The 25,993-nt window shown below is 33.3% G+C and overlaps 1 protein-coding gene and 1 long non-coding RNA gene across 2 annotated transcripts in view; one reads left to right on the plus strand and one right to left on the minus strand.

The window, feature by feature from the left end:
* Positions 1–25,993, plus strand: part of LOC115874968 — a gene marked incomplete in the record, with an annotated part of 636,162 nt that overhangs the window by 496,829 nt on the left and 113,340 nt on the right. Inside the window, 3 exon segments of the mRNA XM_030890274.1 lie at positions 11,957–12,145; positions 16,781–16,966; positions 18,583–18,758. Coding sequence (XP_030746134.1) covers positions 11,957–12,145; positions 16,781–16,966; positions 18,583–18,758 — 551 coding nt within the window.
* Positions 1–25,993, minus strand: part of LOC115874974 — a 239,486-nt gene that overhangs the window by 69,299 nt on the left and 144,194 nt on the right. The gene's annotated exons all lie outside the window — the stretch shown is intronic.

Below are 25,993 nucleotides of genomic sequence, written 5' to 3' on the forward strand. Positions count from 1 at the left end.
TTTTTAAGTTTCAAAATTAAAAAAAAATGCTTTTTTGAAAAAATTCACCATCCAGTCACCGGATTTTTTAAAAATATGAACTGGGAAATTTAAAAGAAAATGTACGATTTTCAACATTTTTTTGCGAAAAATAACCTCATAGACGTGTTCCTGGGGTCAAAATATACCACCCTTGAAAATATTTGCATTTATTTAAGACTCACCCTGTATATTTAATTATGACTTATATATTACATTTATACTGTTTATTTATTTTCAATATGGACTTACTTAACATAATTATTTTCACAATTCATAAATTTGTGATACACCATTTCTTAAAAAATTACTTATAAAATACTTCTTAAACTCTATACACACGTTTTGCTCATTGTATAAGTATCATGATAATTATTTGAAATGGTGAATATGTCGACACTTTTTTAGCTTTAAAATATGTCGCATTTATAGTAACTTTTACCCTCAAAATTTCATTTGAAACACTAAAAGTACTTGGAAGAAAATTATAATAAATCGAAAAAATATTAAGACTTTAACACCCTGTAACTACGAAACAAAGCAGAATCAGACTTATGTTGATATAGAAAATAAATCTTATTTTTACGTGACGAATCTCGAGAGATTGCACATGTTTTTTGAGACACCCTGTATAACTACTGTCCGTATCTGTATATAAACAATGTCTCTTCGTAAAATTTGATACGAGCAACCGTTCTCAAGATATTTAGAATGGAAATAGTGAATACATGTCATTATTGACAAAAAATAAACATGTTGAGTAGGTAGTTATTTAACTGAAATAATAAATTTGGGAACTTTTTATTTTTTTTAAATTAATCGAAAATTTTTCTTCGAAAAATATTATGATAAAACAGTTTTTATTGAACTTTTGGCACAAAAACTTTTCAAATTTACGATTTCAGTCTAATAACTATTTAGTCAACATGTTTAATTTATGTCAGTGATGACAGGTATTGATAATTTTTATTCCAAATATCTCGAGAACCATTACTCGTACCGATTTTTACCAAGAGACCTTTTTTACGTGAAAAATGTCGTAAATGTATATTTTCTTTACTCAATAGTTTTATCCAGGTACGGACGAAAAGTCAAACCAGTTAAAATACGTAGGTGGCGATGCTTTTGTTATCGTCAATGTTTCGCAGCCATACATTGCTACGAGCCTTATAAGTGTTTTATAGAATTGTATTCTAGAATTCCTTAAGCATAGACAAACAAATAAAAAGAGACTGGCAAATTAAATGGCAAAGAGAGGGACAACGTTCCCGTAGTGCAACTCAGAACGCAAAATTTCGTTCTATTTATGTTGATCTGCGCATTGCGTCTATTGGGCCCACTATCTCATTCTAATATAACAAGAGAGAAAGAAGCAGCCATATAAAACGTAATTTCTAAATAGAAATTAGAACAATCGCCTTTCGTTTTAGTCATCATGACAACCAAGATGACAACACCATGACAATTTGTCATGTTTGTTAATTTTTCTTTTGGTGATTTACCTTTTTTTCTAAACTCTCCATTTTATTGACTTATGAATATGGATAGGGAACAAATTCCTTTGTTCCATATAGGTATTTATATTTTGTTACTTATAATTTTAGGTTATTAGTTATTTATTTATATATTTATATTTGTTATTTTATTTGCTGCAGGAGCCAGTATCATCTATTTTTTATATGTATTGGTGCCCCCTTTCTTTGATAGATATGTTAAAGACACCCGGTAAAATAAAAGTAAGTAGTTATATTTATCATCTTATTAAGAGAAAAATAGAAGTAGTAGTGTCAAAAATATTTCAAACCTCTCTTAACATAACAAATTAATACAATTAATTTTTTTCATTTTTTGGGTAGGTAGTTTATAGCTGCTTTATAGTAACCAGAAACTTTATTAATATACCTATTTTACTTTGGTTTTAGGATTAAAACTGAGCTTGAAAATGGTTCAGAATCATGATACTCGTAAAGTCTTCTTTGCTTGGATATGTTATTGCAATTAGGCAGTTTTTTCGAAAATGAGATTTTTAATGCCCTTTAAAAAAATTGGCCGATCGTTTCCTACAACAGTCAGTTTTTCTGCATTTAAAATTGGTAGGTGGGTGGAGTAAACACTGTTATTTTTTGTTATTATATTATAAAAAGTTTATTTATTTTTATGTATAAATAAATATGTTAATAAAACAGTACAATTTTTGCTTTTTTTATAATATCCCTTATAATAGTAGTATTCTTTCGTTCTGAAAGAAACTGCAAATTTTCAGTTACACTGATTTATTCCCTACACCACGTTCCCTTTACGTGGTATAGGGAATAAATCAGTTTAAGTGAAAATTTTCAGTTTCAGAATGGAAGAATACTACTAATAATGGCTAAATTAAATTTTCCGCCAGCCAGAATGTGCGATAATGTCTTACGATACGTTTTATACCTATCTCTTTCTTTTTCATATAAAGCACACATAATAAAGAAAGATAACAATAAAGACGTACGTCCTGCCATGGTCCTGCTAATTGGTTTCAAAATTGTTATTCGGAGTTGCGCTACGGGAACGCGGTCCCACTCTTTACCATGAGATTTGTCAGTCTCTTTTTATTAGTTTGTCTACGTCCTTAAGATATTTTTGACATCTGTATTGACAGCCTGTAAGATATACAGGGTAAGTCTTAAATAAGTACAAATATTTTTAGGGGTAGTATATTTCGACTCCAGAAACACGATTATGAGGATTTTCTCGCGATAAAAATTTTTAAAAATCCTTTGGATTTTTTTTAGTTTTTAGTTAAAAAATATAATTTGTTGATAATATGGCAACATAGGTAGTAGATTAAATTTACAAGAAAGAAACTCCAGAAAAGATCCAGTGGTTCTCAAAATTTTACCAAAAAAATCATTTTTTTATTTTCAAACTTAAATAACTCGGTTATTTTGGACCTATTTGAAAAATGGTAAAGAGAAAATATGTTTCTTTTATGGAGATCTACCAGCCCTGAAATTAGCCACAATATGCCCTCGCGGCCTCAGTGGAGGGTCCCATGGAGGGACTCACTCTTAGTAAAATACAAATACAATACCAGCCCTGAAAATATTTGCACATATTTGCACATATAAGACCCTGTATATTATAACAAAGATATAAAGTAAGCTTTCCACTAAAATGGACCATTATAAATTAATATCTATATGATTTGGCTTTTATTCTACCCTTGTCGATCTCTTTATTGAAAATAGCATGGCTGTTTATTAATAGCCCACTAATAGCGTCGTAAATATTTTATCCCTAGTCCTCCAGTTAAGTCATGTCACGACTTAACTGATGTCCCTTCAAAATACATTAAATTTTAATTACATCGCTCTATTCACAAGGGTGCCAACACAACGGATTTGGTAAATACAACGCTTAAGATTTTTAATGACATATAAATATTTATGGTTTGGTTCTCCGCAAATTACCGTTACCATAGCTTTAACTATCTAGAATAGGCGAAAATTAAGGAGAGTAATTCAAACATTAATGTATACTTTCAAATATAAAATATTTTCTTTTATAAATATACAGGGTAGTCCGAACTGTATTCCGGAAACTTCGGCATCATATTCTGCAAATAAAAATAAGTAAAAAAGTTCGTATAAGTGTATGTCCTAAAATGGTTAGTTTCGGAGATACAGGGTGTAGAAGTTTCATTTTTATTTCAATTTTTTCCAAATAATTGCTGAAGTAATGTCAATATTTAAGATGGAAATTGGTGTTTGGAAGTTTTTTGACATGAGAAATTTGATTTTGATGTCAATATGACTCCTACTTGTAGGGCGCGCTACCTGTGTGTGTTTTAACCTTTGAATAAGAAGACTAAGGAAGGAGCATAATGCTATCCATGTATTCATGCAGGATGGGCGGAAAAAGCGCCATAAAAGCACTCTAGGGTGGGGATCCTTGACAGTTCTGTTTGACGATTCATTTGACACATTTGAATTTGATTTGAAATTTTGTGGATTTGTCAATCTTTACGGAGCTTATTTCATGTTATTTATTATTGATTCTACTACTGATAGTTGTATAAAGGTAGTAAATCTAGATGGAAATTGTGGCAGAACTTAAATTAACAGTGACACTATCGCGATTTATCGAAAAAAATTCTAAAATAGTTGGTTGTGTAGCGTGCGATAGATCTCGGCAAAAATTGAGTGAAATAATGGAACAACTTTTCGCTAGTAAGTGACTATATAATATACATACGTGTAGTAAACCGATCATTTATGAAATTCACTTAAATTAACTAAATTATATATTTTTCTTGCATTTTAGCTTTTATTTATTACTTGTCAAAGATTAGATGTCAAAGAATTTAGATACGTTAATTTGACTTACCTGCTTCAGTAGCGTATCGGATGTTTGTGTTATAAAATAGTTATTATAACTTATCTATTTTTATTAAAATTATATATTTTTATAACAATTTTAATAACTACCAACATTTATTCACAACGTAACATAAAACAACAAATTATTGAGTCTACCCCACGTCTACCCTACATCATAGTTTTACATTTTTTAAATAAAATTAGAACGACGCTGATAAACCGGAATTTAAGTCGGCCATATTTGAGGCCCATCGCGGTGTACCTAAAATTTTTGATATGCTCCTTCCTTAGTCTTCTTATTCAAAGGTTTTAACTGTTTTGAAGAGTAATAACATTTCGTCCGTATCTATATAAAATATACATTTCCGTGATTTTTTACGTAAAAAATGTTTATTGGTAAAAATCGCTACGAGCAACCGTTCTTAAGATATTTAGAATAGAAATAATCAATACATGGCATTATTGACAATAAATAAACATGTCGAGAGTAGATCGTTATTATATTTGCCTGAAATGATAAATTTGGGAACTTTTTATTTTTTTTTTAATTAAAATCATAATTTTTTCTTTGAAAAAATGATGATAAAATAGTTTCTGTTGAACTTTTGGGACAAAAAAACATTTCAGATTTCTGATTTCAGTCTAATAACTATTAAGTCAACATGTGTAATTTATGTCAATAAAGACAGGTATTGATAATTTCAATTCCAAATATCTCGAGAACCATTACTCGTAGCCATTTTTAACAAGAGACCTTTTTTACGTAAAAAACGTCGTAAATGTGTATTTCTTTATTCAGTAGTTTTATACGGGTACGGACAAAAAGGAATTACTCTTCAAACCAATTAAAAAATATCTAGGTGGCGCCCTCTACAAATAGGAGTCATATTAACATGAAAATAAAATTTCTCATGTCAAGAAACTCCCAGACACTAATTTTCATCCAAATATTGACGTTACTTTAGAAATTATTTGGAAAAAAATCGAAATAAAAATGAAATTTCTACATCCTGTATCTCAGAAACTAACCATTTTAGGACACACATTTATACGAACTCTTTTACTTATTTTTATCTGTAGAATATGCTGACGAAGTTTCCGGAATACAGTTCGTACCACCCTGTATATTATAATAATTTGGCTCTATAGTTATAGTGAATCTATATCGTATTATGAATTTTAGATATTCACTCCAACCCTTTTAGCAAAATATGCAGATCATAGTGCACATTTGGAAAAGGGGGTCATACAGGGTCATTTAAATATATTTTCACACTAAAGTTGATTTTTTTTAAATTTGATGTACCATTGTGATCAAAAAAAGTAGTACAACAAAATATGATTTAATCTACTGGTCTATAATAAAATATACAGTGTCATCAGAATTCTTGTGTTAGTGTCACGTAATTTTTAAAAAATGCCTTTAACTTCAGAGCAAAAATCGATTATATTTACGCTATTAAGGGATGGGGTACCCATAAGGGACATTGCAGATGCATTAGGGATAAAAACTATTAGGATATTGTTTTCATAGTGACGACGATATCCACTTCTCGATATCCTTATAGACCAGGAGGTTCTATCTGGGACTACTAATTCTTGTACTACTTTTTTTTGATCGCAATGGTACACTCACCGGCACAAAAAACGGGCATCTTCAGATTTTGATTTTTTTTTAATGTAAAAAATACGAAAGAATGTTAGTGTCTTCTTCAAAAGCGAATATCTCCAACAAAAATAAAGCTATTGAGATGAATCAAAAAACAAACTATCAAGAAAGAATGTAAAAATAGATGATAAAATAATTTCTAAATTCCTTGCTATTTTAACATATTCCATAGGGTGTTTCAAACTTTCACCAAAATATCAACATTTTGTCTGCCCTCGTATAATTGACAGATGGAAACATTCATTTTTAATTTAAAAAGAAATACTAAAACGTCAAATAATACAGCTATAAATTGCTTAAAATATCATCAAAATCGACCCACTAGAACAATAGTATATTAAACAACGAGTTTCGAAAACGGCGTTTTGCACACGAGTTCGACAGTTTGTTGGCTCGAGCCGCAGGCAAGAGCCACAAGTCGAAAGAGTGTACAAAGAAGTTTTCGAACGAGTTTTCTACGCTATTTTTTCTACGACTACAAATTAGCAGTAGACTGACTCAGTTTTTGCCAGTTTTGTGGAATAATTTGCGATGTAAGGATGACACTTTTCTGACGGCTGCATTGCCGTCACCGGCGTTTCACCTAAATATTGGAGGTTAAAAAGGTTAGAAATTGACACATGTTGTGTGCACTAAGAGTAAGCGTGCGCAAAAATTGCACACTACAAAATTTGCGCACGGTGTGTGAAAAACGTCACTTTCAGATTGACTTTAGCGTGCGTTTTTTAACGTTTTACATAGCAGTCGTAGAAAAAATATATTAAACTTTAAATAACATCAAAATTTAAAGGTGGTGAGTGTTTTTTCTTTTTCGACTCAGTGAATTTTCTATAAAATTTCATATTCAAAAATGGTATATTGTTGTAATAATTTGTACTTAGTGGTTTTGAAATATGTTAATTTTTAGGATAAATATATTAAATACCACACCGGAAAAGTCTAGGGATATTACAATTTTATCCAGCCATCGTCAGTAATTTTATTATTTGCATTTCTGATATAATAAAATTAAAATAAACAAATAATTTACAGGACGTATTGGAAATAAAAATGCGAAATTCACCGAATTTTTCAAATTTACCTTGATTTTTATTGAACTCAAAAAAATACACACATTTTTTTTAAATTTTAAACTGTGAATTAAAAAAAAAGATAAAACCATTTTTACTTAATAAAGGGTATAGCCTCCTCTACTGTTCATTACAGCCCTACATCGTCTCTCCATGCTCCTGATCAGGTTGTCGATCTCTTCTTGAGGTACAGCCTGCCACGCTGCATTCACGGCCCGAACCAGATCCCTACGAGTTTCACGAATCATACCCATTCTCAAAATTCTTCTTTGGACCGCGTCCCACACGTGCTCGATGGGGTTGAGGTCAGGAGATTGTGCCGGCCAGGGTAAGATGTTTAATTGATGAGCATTGATAAACTCACTTACCACTCTGGCTGTATGAGGCCGTGTATTGTCATGCATGAGAATGAAGTTTCTCCCAAAATCACTGGCATATGGTAACACGACAGGCTCAAGAATTAAATCACGATATGTGATTCCTGTTAGAAACCTTTCAAGAAAAACGAGATCGGTTTTTCGGCCTAACTGGACTCCTCCCCAGACCATAACTGTTCCACCTTGATAAAGGTGCACTTCCTGAACATGATCCAACCGAATAAGATTTCCCGGTTCTTTCCATACCCTAAGCCTTCTCGAATCCGGATGAATTCCAAAGCGTGACTCATCCGTGAAGAGAACATTGGCCCATTGTTCATTCGACCACTGAACATGATCTTGAGCCCACAAATATCGTACCTCTCGATTTCCTCTCGTTAAGGGTTGAGCTCTCCAGGGGCGTCTGCTTCTTAAGTTGACCTATCTTAATCTATTGCGAACAGTGTCAGGACTAACGGTTACATTATGTGTTTTCTGGAGAATTAAACTAAGCTCTGGTGCTGTAAGAGTCGGTGGGCGTCGAGCATTTAATTGTAAAAAATTATCTTGCTGAGGGGTAGTAATGCGATGTCGCCCTATGTACCTTTCAGCAACATCACCACTTTCACGGTAGAGTGCACTTAATCGCAATATTACACTTTGCGTTGTATTTAATACTCTAGCTACGTCGATTTGGCGCATTCCAGCTTCGAGCATACCCATGGCCCTTAGCATTTCGTCTCTGTTAAGATGTCTACGCTCCATAATGTCGTTTAATACTAAACAGAGTTATTTAAATGAATTCTGGCCAGTTATCATAAAAACATAGCCAGTACAGGTTAAATTCGAACAATTGATGCTTGGTGCTTTTTATACATTTGACAAAAAATGCAGAAATACTTCTGCAAATATCCCAAATTTAGAAATAACTAGTGTGACTACTTCGTTTCAATCGAAGTAGAAAGAATCGGCCTACAAATATGTGGTTGTTTATTCAAAACATTTATTTTTAACTTTAATAAAATGATATCCCTAGATTTTTCTGGTGTGTGTATTTAAAACTACTTTATTCCAAAAAATGCTAATAATTGATGATTTTTAGCTGATAGATTGATAGATTTAATAGATTTCTTATAGCTTTTTCTGTGTTCGATTGCAGTTTATACAAGTTTTTCATTGTAGTTACAAAAGCTATACTACCTGGCTATTATTTTAACTAAATTACCTATTATAGATATTGAACAACGAAACATTTATATAACTTTTTTGTATTACATAGACTAATACAGAGATTTTTATTTAAGTATGCCAGAGAAAAATTAATCCCTTACCGTAACGGTCTTAAACTAGATATATTGTTGGAAAACGAATAAAAACTTGAGTCTGTCTAGCAAATAATTAATGATATTCCTTCGCTCTATAAATTACGGCTAAAAGCCGTTATAAAAAGAAGTAATGCAAGACATCCAAGATAATCCTCTGAAGGATGGATTATGTCTATTTTTGGTCTTTATATTCATTCTGACATAAAGTTCTTGGATAGCTTTAGTTATTTCGTATGATATTACAGATAAAAATGAGCTGTAATTATAAGTAGTAAAAATGGCGCAAAAACGTCTAGGGAATGACAATAGATGATAATTTTGACGAGATCAATATGTAGATTTCATTTAATAAAAATTGACATAAAACTTGCAAAAATTAACACGATTTATAGAAATATTAAAAAGGATATTTCCAGACGCACAAACCTATTTCCAATTTTTTTTATCAAATTTTAAACCACACCATTTTAAACTCATTTCTACTCAATATAAATTACAAACTTCTTAAGGCTAAGTGGCAGTAAGCGCTATTAAAAAATAAAGAAGCGTACGGGTCAAAAAATGACGTCTAGGGCCTGACCACACTAAAATTATCATTGACTTTCAATCCCCAGCCGTCTTTGACGCCGTTTTTTTGACCGAATGGTATTTTTAAGTTAACGTCTCGTTTTTGCTGCTAAGGCCAATCTGGATGGTGCCTACTCTGTTTATGCGGAATCCGAACTGCTATCCTCTGCCATATCTTTGTCAAAGCCTACCAACTTGGCGAGTGTCTAAATTGACTCTTACATATGAGATATCCGATCTCATACGGCCTCGAACTGGCGTGAATGGGCAGAGTGTGTCAATAGATTTTACACTCTTGTCATGGAAAAACGGCATGACAGAGGAAATTTTTTGGAAATTTTACTTTTTTCAACTTTTTTTAGGGTATCTACCAAACCCTTCAATTCTAAGAAACCATTTATGCTCCGTCAGATAGACGACTGATGGCGCCCTCCCATGGCCTATTTTTCGTTTCTTAGATTTTCATAAGGACTCGTAGAAAACGATTTAAATTTGAACTTTTGGCAAAACCGAAAAACGCAAATATCTCGATAACGATAAGTAGCTAAACGACCAGTGAAGCCTTTCCGGATAGAACTAGTGGATCCCTATAATCGCTCCATTTAAACAGTGTCTCGAAAATTTCCAAAAATTTTCCCGGCCAAAATCGATCTTTTTTCACTTATTCCTATTTTTGGGCGTGGATCGATGATAACAAATAAGTAGTTAATTTTTTTTAGTATACACAATTTGTCAAAAAAGTAGATACAAGGTGAGAAAAAAAATAAAAACAGATTTTTCCATTTTCGGTAATTGGTAATTTTTTTTTAAAATACAAAATAACCTAAAAAGGAGGTTAAATTGCATTTAGAATTCTTAAATTAACGTTTTCTAACCGTACCAGGTGAGAAAAGTGGAAAAAGTTAATAAATAAAAATTTCGATTTTTTTTAAAAGAGTATATAGAGTATACATAATAGAAATTAAAATATTTTACTGAAATATATCCTGTTACATACTTTAGGTTTGCACTTAAACAAAATTCTCAAGTTTTTTATTTTGGGAGCTACAGATGCACGACGCACTATTGCCGGACCCTGTATACTAGTGATGGGAATACTGGTTCCATATGAGTCGCGTTACAATAGCGACCGTTCTAGAAAAATACCGCGTCAAAATACCGCGATTTAGTAACCGAAGTTCCGATTTCCGCGGTCCTCGCTAAAAATATATCAACTTATCTATATTTGTAGATTAATGTAACTTTTATCCGCCACTCATTTTCCAAATATCGAGTTTATAATTGTGTATAGCCAATCTATCTCATTTAGAGAAACGATAACATTCCTTGTTATTTTCCATCAATTTTCGTTTAAATTGATGGAAATAAAATCAACGGGTCATATTTATGTGTATTGCAATATAATATATTTAATGTTAAAATCAAGAACAAAGTCTAAACAACTGTAAAAAAAGGTTTATTGGCCTAACCTAACCTTAAAAATAGATATAAACAATAAAACTTATATAAATGTATAAAAGCAAATAAAATATTTTTATTTTATTTGCTTTTGCGTTTCATCTTTCAAACAACGCTATTTTATACCATGCCCAGTACATACCAAAAATCGCTATTTCGAAAGTACCGTAGCAACGCGCGACGGCAGCACCAACGCCAATAGTAACCGACCAAATCGCGACAGGCAAAACCGGAACCATAGAAACGCTCCAGCAACTGCTGGAACGAAGTACGTCGCCACCGAGGTCGAGCGTCGATAGCCAGTTGCAGCAGGGACCAGTTACTTATGTTCGCGACAAGCGGAACTACGGCTCTAGGAACGCGACGGCTGGAGCGAAGTTACGTCGCCGCCGAGGTCGAGCGTCGATAATCAGTTACAGCAGTTACCAGTTACTTCTGTTGCGACAGGCGGAACTACGGCTCTAGGAACACGGCGCGACGGCTGGAGCGAACACGAGCAACGCTACGTACATACAAATGCCAGACGGCTGGAGCTAAACATGTCGCTATGCGATTACTACGGTTCAAGCTACCTTCAAGAGCGATTATAAATAATTTATTTGCAAATTATAAATAATTTATAATTTTGTCGTCATTATGATCGTCGTTCTTCAGTAACAGGTTCCTGATTCGTTATCAAATACCGACACATCACTACTGTATACTATAATACTATAAATAATAAATCACAACTTAGTAGTGGAAACTTAGTGTGGTAACTTGTAGTGAAAAAACTGCGTTGCGAGGCTTGACATTTTTTAGAAGTTATGTGTTTAATGGGATGTATTTTTTTATAGGTCATCCTTCTTTTATTGCTCGAGTATAATCATTCGAAATAATATTAGTAAATTAATAAGCAATCATTTATGACCTTTGGTTTTACATGAGATCTCACAACTTGTAGTGGAAGAATTGCGTTGCAAGGCATCTATTTACATTCTATGTTTTTGATGGGATATTTATTATTCATAAATTTTTATGATTAATTTAAAGTATATCGCAAAAAGAATTTCGAAATTAAAAAAATAATAATAAAACCGCTTTATTTTCATATAAATACGTACAGAACTTAATTGATATTTCTCTTTTGCAGTCTCCTTTTTATTGGCCTTGGCAGAATAAACCCCCCGACAACGTAGATTATGCAATTTATTTAACAAAGAGAACGTTGCGCAACAAACAAAGGCACGGACTGGAAGAGTACGAGGTGGAAGCGCTGGCCATTTTGAGAAAGAACCTTTCGAACAAATGGGATATCATCACTGCCCAAGCGGAAGAACAGGTTAGCATTAATATTAATAACGTGCCGTGCTTGCATTATAATGTCCGTAAAATAAAATAAAGTCACTTAATGGTTTCATTTTCATTTGTCGTGCTGTTTTATATTCATTTGTTGTGACATTTTTTGCGTGTATATTTCTTTATCGAACCAAGCTTTAGAATATTTAATAGTGTATATTGGAAACTGATAAATATAACTCAGAATAACAGCGTTAAAGAAGTATACACAAATATTATAAGCAGTGTTCACAGTGCAGCGGAAGAAGCTCTTGTATTAAGAACCCAATTTCAAAGTATCAACATATGGTGGAATGAAGAAATAGATTGCTTAATTAAGGATAAGAAAAACGCATACAAAAAATGGTTGAGTAGTAAACAACAATAATATAGAGACACATATCTAGAAGTTAAAAGAACAACAAGACAAAAATAAGAACTGCAAAACAAGAAATATGGGATAAGCAGTGTCAAGATATAAATACCTATTTGGGAGGAAGGAAGTGTGCCGAATCATGGAAGTTCGTAAACAAAGTCAAAACATCAGAAAAACAAACGGCCAAGCTACAATTAATACCAATGAACAAATGGAAGGAATATTATGAAGAACTCCTAACAGAAACTAGGCAGGAATACGCCACAATATCACCCACAGAAATAAATATTTCCGGAGAAGTTATTAACATGGACATACTGCAAATGAAAAAGGCAGTGGCAGCACTGAAAAATAACAGAGTTCCGGGACCGAAGAATATTCCAGGTGAATTGTTGAAATGTAGAACAGAAAAACTATGTAAAGCCTTAACCTGATGGTGTATAAATAGATTCTTAAACGGCGCCCCAATACCAAAAGAGTGGAAAATCGCCTATATATCCTCAATCCACAAAAAGGGAAATAAACAAGTGTGCTCCAACTATAGAGGTATCAGTAACAAGTACCCTAAGTCGATTATACGGACGAATCGTTAAAGATTTAATAGAACAGGAATACCAACAACAAGAAGAGGAGGAACAATCTGGTTTTCGGACTGGGAGAACCTGTACCTTAATATTTTCTGTCTGAAACAACTAATAGAGAAAAAAAGTAGCAATGATCAGGAGACACACCTCATGTTTATTGACCTTCACAAAGCATATGATACCGTTCCAGTTAACAGACTATTCAAGGTACTACAGGACACCAACATTAACTACACCTTAAATAGAGCTATGAAAAACTTGTACGAAGATTCAACATCAAAAATCAAAATAGGCAACACATTATCTGAAAAATTATTTGTCAATAAAGGTCTACGACAAGGATGCTGTGTTTCTCCTTCATTGTTTAAAATCTACTTTGTAGCAAAGGCCTTGAGACAATGGAAGAGAAAATGTAATGGAATGGGCATTAATCTGGGAGATACCTGTTTATATACCCTGCAGTTCGCAGATTATCAAGTTATTATGGCTAACGATAAAGATGATTTAGAGTACATGACAAAAAAACTACAAGGGGAATATCAAGGGTTTGGAAATAAACACACGGAAAACTAAATATCTACGTATTGATGCAGAATTATCTAGCATACATCTAGAAAACGAAGAGAAGCCTGCAATGACTACACCTACCTAGGACTGATATTTGATACAACAGCTAAAGATGACAAAGAAATTAAAAAACGAATATCACAAGCTAGAAGAACAATAGGCTGTCTGAATGGAGTATTTTAGAGTAATGAAATAGGGAAAAAACGGAAGATCAATATATACGAGACCCTGGTAAAGAGCAGACTACTATATGGCGCAGAGACTTGGCGAATAACGGAAGCCAACCGAAGAAAACTGGAAGCGGTAGAAATGGATGCCTATAGAAGAACATTAGGAATTTCCCGAAGAGATGGAGTCCGAAACGAAGAAATCCGACAGAGAATAGGAACAGAGAAATCTTTGGCAACCGACATCGAACGCCAACAACTTGTCTGGTACGGACATGTCCAGAGGATGGATGACACCCGACTTCCAAAACAAATTATGCAATGGATACCCCAACATCGAAGAAAACGTGGAAGACCTAAGAAGACTTGGAAGGAGGGTGTCACAAGAGCAATGAGTGCCAGAAATCTAAACGAGGGACAATGGAACGATCGGAAGGCGTGGAAGTTAGGCATCGGATAACGTCTAACCTAACCAAACTACTATTATGAATTACTGGCATACTTGGTACATTCATGATGCACTAAATATATTTTTAATGCGAAAAATAGCTTTAGACTTTAGTATTAGTTAAAAAGTTCAAAAAAGATTTTACTGCAATTTCACAAAATTGAAAATATTTTAAAAACGGTAGGTAAGGTTTAAGTGTGATAAACCTTAATCAAATTTACCTTTATGTTAATCGCATAGACTTAAAATAAAATATAGACTACACTATTTACATCTCAACGCAGTCAAACAATCTTTTTTGTACACATGTTTACTTCTGGGTGCAGTCGACCGAGCCTTCCTCATCCAGCTTATGTTGTCACGTCTTTAATATTATAAATATTTTTTTTCTTATTATACACATATATTGAGATATTAATACTACATTTTTATAAAGTAGGTTTTAATATTCCATAGATGTATTAAATAGTCGTTATACTACTAAATTATAAGTCGGACACTATTTGAAAAGGATAAGTTCTTTACAATATGGCAACACCGATTAGAGGCGAGGTTTCCTATCACCTTCCTTGCTTTAATGGAACAGATTTATGTTTTCTCTAATTTACACAATAAGACATTACTTAACCAGAAAAAAAATTACAGCAATCATTTTTTTTCTCTCCCTGTCGCCGATTCTATTATATCTGTGGAATAGATCCTGTTTTGATTAATATTAGGGGTTGTAAATGTTTGACTAAAATTAATAATTTATTATTAATTTCAAAAATTACGTAATTTCTATTATAAAATTTCTTCTATAACGTGTATTTTATTATTTTTATCCTTTTTGGACTCTTAGACGTTTTTTCTAAACTTTTATTTAAAAAACCTGTCCTAAATCTTAATAAAATATAAAAAGGTTAAATACGATATATTTTTAATTTAATTATAGCTTCATTAAAATAAAAAAATTACCCGGCTATGATACGGAGAGTTCAGGTGTACTTGAAAAACGAAAGACAGTGTTGTGTTTCTCGGCAGAGTCGTCAGGAAACGACCGTTACGACAGAGACAACCTATCTATCGCTCGTGTCGCACTCGTTATAACCTAAAACAATAACACAACAATAAAAAGACATTGTCTGACCGCATGTTCCAGCTATTTATGAATGAGATGCTCAGTCTATATTTTATTTTAAGTCTATGGTTAATCGTAGAAACTAAAAATGTAATAATATACAGGGTGTTCCGTTTAAAAAATACAACTATATATATATCAACATAAAACGAGATGTAATTAACAAAATATCATCATAACAACTGATATTTTAGAAACGTCTAGGTTGACTTATTTCTCTGAGATTTATGAAAAAAAGTCCTTTGCCTTGGGTACAGATACCGCCACGTTTTTGAAATAGCTCAAAACGAAACAAAATTGAACGAGGCGACAAAAAACGCCAAAAAAATCCCCCCGCGCCTTCCTCACGAGTAGTTTTCAGACTCATTTAAGATTCGAAAGTAGGTCGAGGCAAACCGAAGTGGGTCAAGACAACTGGAAATAAACCGAAATGGGACAAAGTTGGACAATTAAACGCGACCTTGATCTGTTTCGAAGAGTTTTCCGCATAGTGTAGAGGCAAAAAACTCAGAAATAAAATACACAAAAATAGCATACTGATATGCCTCCAAAGAAAAGTACACATACATTGCGAAAAAAAAAATCAGTAAAATACAAGTGACTTAGAGAGCAATTGTATAATTGGGTATTACTTTTCGAGATGATGTAGACAACGAACTAAAATAGATGTAGCCTATAGAATAGTATGCATGTGACTGAGCAGTGCAGTTCACGTAGCAAGGATGTCCAATAATAAATAACCACAATTTCTTGTAGAATCAAGTCCCCAAGGCACTAAATCAAGATGGACCGAAGAAGTGAGTATCAAAAAACTGAATCCAAAATGCGCAAAATGTATATAAGTAGAAATTCACCACACCAAAACACTTTACTTTTGCACAGGATGCGCGTTTTGCTAACCATGTTAGCATATGATTAAAACTAAGCTAATGTCTACAAATTAAGCGTTTATATAGGCGTTCAGTTGGCACCGACCAGGGGTGGCAAAACTAGCCCAGCGGTTCAAAACCAACCGAGCGAGCGAACAATTAATAACCGAAACTAGAGCAATAGGAACAGAGAATTGGAAGGAATTGGACCATTATCTTCTGTTAACATTATTATGATCTTTACATTTGTTAATTTTGACTCTGTCATATGCATCTAATTGCCTGTGAGTCTATGCTATAGACTATGCTCGTAGACTTGCCATCTAATTGCCTGTAATTTGAGACTTGTTTAAAAGTAATTGTTTTATTTTGCTGTTGTAACACTAAAGGTTCCATCCCTCAACTGAAATATAAGTAGAAGAATTTGTGGCAAATGTATATCCAGTAGTGGGCGAACGCGGCTGTATTATGATAATTTACAATGTTACAATATTATTTTTCTTTTTAGGTTAAACTGAGTAAAGCTATGAAGAAACCCGACAAGTTAATCAGCGACTCGCAAGAAAAGGCCTACTGGAGAGTACACCGTCCTCCGCCGGGTATATTTAGTTCATTGGAGCAAGTTCCGGTACCAACGCGAAGTTGGAAAGGTATAAAGCCGAGGAAGAAAACGATAGAGGACTGTAAAAGAGAGGTTAGTCTGATTTTCAGAAATCAACTTGTTATAATTTATTTTGTTCGCCAAGAAAATCTGGTTAAATAATTTGTTCTATAGTGTATTGATTACATTATTATCTTTCAAATATTATGATACTTATTAAATTTATTATATCTGCTTAAACTCAACCTCAGTTAAAAATAAAACATATTCGGAAGAAGTCTATTTGAAAATTGTCGAATTTTTTATTTTTTTATCAAACTTCTTCTATCATACTGCTATAGCTTTCCCAAGTAGCATTTTAGGACACATTTTACGTAATGTTTTTAATAATCGTGTCTGTTAGTCTGTAGTGGCTGTTATTACATTTATTCCTAAGACAAATCTCAATTATAAAATGTATACTCACCATATGTACTTCCTTTGCTTTTTTAATTATACTCTAAAAACTTGAAGAATGTTTATATTGTCTTTCCCATTTTGTAAAAGCTGCAGAATAAAATTCAAACAATAAAGTAAGATTATGTTTTCATATTTGACAGAATATCAAATAAATTATGGAAACTTTTCAGGCAAAAAACTGGTACGAAACCTTTATAAATGTGAGTCACGTGTGTCTGTTTCTTAAAAGTTTCGAAAAATTTGTGACACTATCTTGTGATCTTTATTGTTTTAGCTTATGTAGCGAAACCATATTTTGGTAAAATGTTTCGAAAAAAAAACAATTTATGTTATGAAACATATATCAAAATATATATAAACATATGTATCAAAAATGTGTCAAATTAATCACAACACAATAATTTTTTTGAAACTGTTTCGCAATGTTTCTCAGCAGAGATTTAGTTTCTAAAAATGCTACTTGGGTTAACAATGTCTGTCCAAAGAAGTCCATATCACTTTAATGATTATTCACGTGGGCTTATTCCTGATAATAAAGTTTTACAAGTTAATAAAGTTTAAGTTAAAAAAAAGTTTTAATAAAGTTATTACCTTTCACAAGTTTTACAAGTTAGTTTTCATCCATTCAGTCCACATGTTTATTTCAGAATCATTTTCTCTGTGTTGTCCACCTAAACCATAAATGCTACATTAGTTTCTGATGTCTTTATATCTGATTCTGTCAGAAAGGATGTTTCCTTGAACTAGAAACCTGCTCCGTGATTATTTATCAACTGCCCTCTTAATGTTATTGGTTTGTTATTTAATTTTATTTTATATAGTTATTGCAATATTTGTCTCAAATGTTTGTAACGTTTTACCAAACCAAGCCGATGCGTCGAACATTGGAAGTAGTGTTTGACGCATGTTTAAAGACTAGTCGTATAAAATTCACCATAGAGGATTGTTTTTGTGTTCATTGAAGCTTCCACTATTGGGTTGTTTTGTATATATTGTTAACAAAAATGAAAACAAAAGCATTGTAAAATGTGGTGGATGGTATATCTTAGCTAGATGGTATATTGGGGTAGATAATACTGTGCATATTTAGATGCTCATCCTGTATTTTTTACGTATTTCTATAGCTTTAGATTAAAATGTTCTTGAATGATATAAGTTCTTTCTCAAAGTACTGACGTACCATCAAATTGTAGAATTTCGCTGTCACCCTGTATGCGAATAATATTGATATAATGAAACAACTATTGCAGGTGGAACTACTGAGGACCAGTTTATACAGGACACGAATAAAAGTATCTCAAGCCTTAGAAAACCTCGTTCAACACGTCGAAACTTACACGGAGTTTGACCCTTTACTGGTACCTCCTCATCCATCTAATCCCTGGGTCAACGAGGATGTGACTTACTGGCAGCTTACTGCCTCATTGTAAGTATTATACTCGTTAATATACTTACTGTAGTTAGTAGCGTTTATTTTGTTTTGTTTTATTTTGTAGAGTGTTTAGTGTTTTCGAAAGTTATTTGTAAAGGTTGATTTTATAAAAGTGTGTTCAATATTGATCAATGCCGTTACTTACTCATTACGTACTTGGACAACTTAGTAATTCAGAATATTTATTTTGAAATGTTCTGAATCATTTAAATAAACATTTTAATTCTTAATAATTTTAAATTCAAAACCAACTAAATATTTTAATTCTTAATATAGATACCTTATTTTATTAAATTCTACATCAGTGTAATCACTAACTGAAGTTATCTTTTGCAATTGGTTATTTATTTTGCAACGGCTTGTTTACAATAATTGGCCAATCATACATATATGAATTATGATTCTAGTTTGATTTTTTGAAGTGAAAAACTGAAATATTTAACATTGATTGGAAAATTTGTTTCAAATTGTTTTTATTTGATGGAATAAAAATAAAGAAAAATCGGAGAAAAAATCCATGGTCCTTTTTTCTATGAGATGTTCTACACTAAGATGCAAAAAACGTAACGGAGAAATTTTTAGTCAAATTTAAAATGTAATATTTTTTTTATTTTTAGCCCTATTTTCATGATTTTTAGCAAACTGTATATAAGTATACAACTTTAATTCGTAAATAAGTTCGTATAAAAAGTTTTTTATAAACTTTATTATTTGGCATATTATACAGGGTTAATCGAGGGGGTTGCTTTTTACCCTAATATTAAAACACCCTGTGCAATAATTTCATGTGTAAATTTCCCTAAAATATAATTTTACGGTCAGAACCACAAGTTGTGAGCATATTCTTTTCTGATTCATGTTAATACATGCGTTGGTTAATTTTTAAGAGCGAAATGAACTGATCACGATCAGTTTGCAATTTTTTCCAGTTATCATTACATATTTTTATACGTAATTTTTTAATATGACGAGATGATGTTGGTGACTATTGTCGTAACGTCATATTACGCTGCATTGGATACTCTATTACTAAATAAAAAAAACGTTAAAGAGTAACAATACAGACCTGGTTTAAATAAACATTTAAAAAAACATCTCTAATACTCGAGTATGTAAACAGAAAAAAAATTGTAAAAAATACCCTAATACTTTGTATTGCCTCTCTTGGCCGCTATAACTGCCTGCATACGTCCGTTCATATTGTCATGGAGGCTGCATATATCATATTGCGTTATGCTTTTCCATTCTTCTTTAACAACCAAGCGAAGTTCATATAATGAAGCTGGTACTGCTTTGTGACCTCTAAACAAATACGTTTAAAATAAAGTATACGGAGGGTACCGCTTAAATTCCTGTCCCGATATTGAAGGATAGCTATAGAATTTCAATGCATTTCCTACATAAGTCTATCTTTGGTTTGTAGGAGGTTTGACTAAACAAGGATGAACCTATGTCTTGAACATTCGACTCGATTTTCTGTCCTCCTTCAATACTGAGACGTAAATCCTCTCATTGCTCTTATGGGGAGGCCGTCGTATATTTTATTTAAACGTATTTGCCTCTAAACCTCCTGCCAAGCATTTCCCAAACGTCGGACATGATGGGTAGTTCGAAGGAGTATATAGTTCACAATAATCACCAAATCCACCTTATAATATTGAAAAATAACTCCAAAAAGAAATGATAATTGAAAAATTGAAAATGGTTGGTGGCAAGTTTCGCTCTTAAAAATTAACCAAGGCATGTATTGACATGATCCAAAAAAGAAAATGCATAGGAGACATTGTTCTGATCGTAACATTATATTTTAGGGAAATTTACAAACGAAATTATTGCACAGGGTGTTTGAGAGTTTAGGTAAAAAACATCCCCTCGATTAACTCTGTATAATATGCCAAATACCAAAGTTTATAAAAAACTGAGTTTACGAATTAAAGTTGATATAATTATATACAGCTTGCTAAAAAATTCATGAAAATAGGGCTAAAAGTAACAAAAATATAACACCCTAATTTTGACCAGAAATTTCTCCGTTGTGTTTTTTTGCATCTGAGTGTCTGAAGTCCAACATAATCGAGTTATTTTACTTTGAAAATAAAAAATAAAAAATATATTTTGCTTGAATTTTGAGAACCATGGGATTTTTCAGTGGTTTTCGTACTTGTGAATTTACTCAGTAGATTAAATTCACAAGAAAGAAAAACTAGGAAAAATCCCGTAGTAACCAATATTAACATATTATGAACATTTTTTTCTTTCAATTGAGGCGTCAAGTTGCAAAACCCGCCTTATACATTTAAAAAAAATGCCCTAATGACATATATTCACAAGATTAAACGAACTTACCTGAAGTGAAGTTCAATCTTGATTATATGAAGGTCTCGTCGAAATAAATAAGTACAATGTAGTTCCCTTTTCTCCGTGCGGCTACCACACATTTTAAAGCCTAAACAAACAAATTTCAACATGCCCCCTCGCTTCCCTGCTCCCCTTACCTCATTACATGCCCTTGCATCATTTCTTATTTAGTCAATTTTAAAGATACTTATTATGTTGTTGTAAATTGAGGTTGAGGGTGGGAGGGAACTTATTTATTCGACGAGACCTTCATATATAATCAAGATTGAACTTCACTTCAGGTAAGTTTGTTTAATCTTGGTGATTATATAGGTCTCAGTTCCATAAATAAGTACAATGTAGATTTTAAAGTAATAACAACAACATAATCTTTTCTCCCATTTCTATATTGAAAATATATAAAGATTAATTTCTCAGCAAAACTATTCTCATTATCCATCAAGGATCTATTGTAAACAGTAATGAGCATTCTTAGAATTTTTAGACCAACCAGCAGCGAGTCTGATGGTATCAAAATTTAACCCGCTTCCCTGGCAGCTGCTGAAGGTGCTACAGCATGCCGTAAAAGTACTATGAGCGGTAAAATGATCCGTATCAATCCTACTCTTTATTTAGGACAATTTTAATCCAGCTCCCCAAAGGTTTGAGTGGATGTTTTCTTATGCGGTTTCTTGATTGTTACGAAAACACAGAAGTTATACTTCCTCTAATGCTCTCTGTTCGTTTTAGATACTCTCTACTAACGTGCTAGCTACGCATAAATTAGCGTCTTTCTTGAAATAAGGTAAGCGTAAAAAGGGTTGCGGCTTATTTCTACCGAATGTTTTTAATCTTGCGCTAATTTTTATATGTATTTCCCCTAACTTCCGAAAAATTTCCCTTATATCAATAAGCGATAGTGTTTGTAAACGTTGACCCGATGCTAAGGCCAGTAATGTCACTAATTTATGCGTAAGCAATTTATGCAAGGTTAACTCATAATTATTTTTTATTTTTAAATAATTAAGTACTACGTACGTAGGATCCCAGGTATTTTCGGACTTGGGCTTATTAGGTCTCAACATATATATTCCCTTAAAAAACCTTTGCATACGAAAATCTTGTAAGAGGTCTGGGGTCTGCTATCTGTGCTATGGCTGCTCTATAAGAACTTTCTAATGAGCTAAAAGATGCGCCTTCGTTAAAGAGTTGAGTCAAAATATTAGAACGTTGGAACCCAGGAAACCGAAGGGATCTAAGTTCTTAACGCCACAAAATTCCCACCCATTATTTAAGCCCTGAGTTAGACTGTTTTAAGGTGTTACTTGTTATTGAAGACATGCAAATTTCCAGCGCTTCTTCTTCTCTGGGAACATTCCCTAAGAGCAAGGCTTGCCTGATAGCCGGACCTCTCCGTCAGAGAAAGATGTTGCTAACGGGTGGGAGATCCGCTAAAAGAAGTAAATATTTATTAATTTAAAAAATAATCGGCTCATCTATTAACATCGCCCTTAAAACCGAATACCAAGATTTGCGAAACCCAGTTGGGTACAACCATTATACCTTCTGTGCCTGATCAGAAATAATTTTTTTTCTTTTTTGCAGAGCCTTTGGGACCATTGAAAATGGAGGGAAAGCAAAAATAAAATGTTTCCCAGTTTGTTGTAAAGGCATCAATGGCGTACATATCTGGGTCCCTGTGCCACGATATGTATTTCTTGCATTTAGCATTTGCCATGCGTAGCAAACAAATCTATTTCCGGTAAACCCCACTTTTATAGTGACCAATTTCCCAAATGCCCAGCTCAAGCAAAACTAATTCTGTCTCGACCTTAAATTCCCTGGAAGCCCTGTCAGCTTCCTTATTCTCTTGAGATCTAATATAAGAGGCTACGATAAATAATCTCCCTTTCCTCACACCATTGCCAAATTATTCGAGGGATATTGTTTAACTTGGAAATTGAACACATTATGTTCTATGTAATATAGGTATATGCCAGTGCAGTAACACTACTGCACTGGCATATAGGGCTAGACAACACTGTCTACCTTGCACAAGCTAGAAACGTTAGATAAGTCATTAGCAAAGCCTTCCAAGCCAAAATAAACAGCTTGGTAACTCCCTAAAATTTATGTGTTCTTCTCATTCGTAGGTAGGCCAGAGACCTTGAGAACTTATGTTATTGCAACAAACACCCCATCCAATATCTGGATGCGTCAGAGAATATTTCCATAGAGTATTTACTATATGATAATAATAAGTTTTTGCTAATAAGGTATGTTTCGAATCCACCAATCGGTATCAACACTTAACTTCTTTTGAAATTTTCATAAGTTCCGTTATAATTTCCTATTACTCTTTTTAACGCTAAATTTTTCTCTCTCGAAACAATTTGGTATATAAATAACCGTACTTATGGCTGGACATATGGATATCAACTTCCCTGTTAGCCTTACAAACTCCCTTTGTAGTGCATTTCTTCCATCTTAAAAACTTTTTTAAATGCAAAATTATTTTGTGTGATTTTTTCCTTGAACAGAAATAATCCTTATCCATAGAGTTTAATTTAAACCCCGTAAAACGTCACAATTTTTTTGTGGAGATAATACTCTTTTATAATTTTACAATAAACCCCTATATTCGAGTAGTCCAATTGTTTCTAATACATTTGCTAAACATGCATCATAAGAATCTCCTAGTAATTAAAAAAAAAATCATCTAAATAAACAACTGAAACGTGAATATCTCTGTAATAAACTGGATTTTTTACATGGCTGTGCCTTAGAAATAGCCCCTATACTCAAGCACCCTCGAACGTTGCCCCTCAATTGTCTTGTATGTTGTTGCACCGACCATTTATGTCTACCTGAGATTATGTTATGTGATGGTCTCGTCAGCAAACGGAATTTTAAAACCTTGCAACCATGCCATAATACATCTATTATCCCTATACATCTTCCTCTGAGAACGCGACCTTACGCCGAAGTGTTGTATTCGGTTCCAGGTCCGCCGCCTTTGACGTGGGCGGTTGTAGGAAGTTTCTCGAACATTGAGTCTGTCCTGTTTCTCCCTGCTGATGTTGAGGCAGACTTTTTGAAGGATTTAAATGCGGCGTGGACGGACCGAGATCTGGCTGCATTTGATACGATTCTTCCTGGAGTACTTCTGACAGTCTTTTTAACTGACTGGATGATAGCTAAAGGCGGACAAACTCTTTGGCCGCCTTTAATCTTCCTTCCAAATCTTCACCAAACAACCAGGTAGTCCAAAGGGGATTCCGTTAGAGTGGTTTTCCATTTTTTATTTAAATCGAACGACACTAGTTCCCTCCTCGATATTGACTCGGAATGGATAACACCAGTTATAAGACGTTCTGTGTCGTTTAGGGTCTCTATATAATGCTTTGATATTCCTTTCTCCCCCCTCCTTTTTCTCCTCTAAAATTTTTGCCATTACTTGGCCTATAGCCGACAAACTGGCTGCTAATCTTGATTGAATTTTAGCCAATTTCATCTCTGCACTCCACATTATCATGTATGGCCTGTTTCCGCATTAAATTTAACTATGGTGGTGGCGTTCTCTGGAGAGGGGGTACTACTCATTAATAGGTTAAGAACGGGTTCTTCAAGGCCGTGGTTTTGCGATGTGTATCCATCTTTCTGCACTTCAGGGTTGAATCGGTGGTGTCGTGGTATTTTCCTCCTGGGGTCTAACACTTATCTCCTAAAACCGCTAATAAACCTTCCTTCTACAAAGGTTTAGGTAGGCTCTTTTTCAATACCTTTTTTAATAAGTGTACTAGCGCTTTCACCTATAAGAAAATATCATGATAATGTAAACACATATTGGGGCTAACTCACAGCTTAAGGAGTTTATAAAATCTTATATACAGCTAGCTTAGCAAAACGTCACTCCATATGAACAACCACCAACGTGCCCCATGGGACTACCAACTTTGAAAATAAAAGCAAGACAGCCATGCGATAGTATTCACCAATAATACATATATACCAAGCTAGAGTAACCACCAACGTACTCTGCTGTATTAATGTAATAAGTGGGAAAAACTAGGTAATATAAGCATTCACTGAGGTATTCGCCAACAATACCTACACACCAAGCTTCAGAGTAACCACCACTGTACTCCGCTACAATTAACTTGGAATAAATTTAATGTCCTATAAACCAAGCTAGAGTAATCCACCAACGTACTCTGCCATATTATTGTAGTAAGACAGCCATGCGATAAATATTCACTTCAATAATACATATATACCAAGCTAGAGTAACCACCAACGTACTCTCTACTGTATTACTGTAAAAAGTGGGAAAACTAGATAATATAAGCATTCACTGAGGTATTCACCAACAATACCTACCCACCAAGCTAGAGTAACCACCACCACTGTACCCGCTACAATTAACGTGAATAAATTTAATGTCCTATAAACCAAGCTAGAGTAACCACCAACGTAATCTGCCATATTAGTATAATAAGACAGCCATGCGATAAGTATTCATCAATAATTCATATATGCCCAGCTAGAGTAACCACCAACGTACTCCCTGCTTGTATTAATGTAATAAGTGGGAAAAAAACTAGGTAATATAAGTTATTCACTGAGGTATTCACCAACAATACCTACACACACATCAAGCTAGATTAACCACCACTGTACCTCAGCTACAAATTAACGTGAATAAATTTAATGTCCTATAAACCAAGCTAGAGTAACTCCACCAACGTACTCTGCCATAGTAGTGTAATATAAGCATAAGTGGAAAAATCTAGATAATATAAGTATTCACTCATATATTCACCACAATACCTATATACACCAAGCTTAGAAGAAATTTCCTACTATTCAGGTATTGTATATGTATATGTTAT

This window comes from Sitophilus oryzae, unplaced genomic scaffold (assembly GCF_002938485.1).
Source record: "Sitophilus oryzae breed Bouriz unplaced genomic scaffold, Soryzae_2.0 scaffold_130_pilon_pilon, whole genome shotgun sequence".
In the NCBI taxonomy this organism is placed as follows: Eukaryota; Metazoa; Arthropoda; class Insecta; order Coleoptera; family Curculionidae; genus Sitophilus; species Sitophilus oryzae.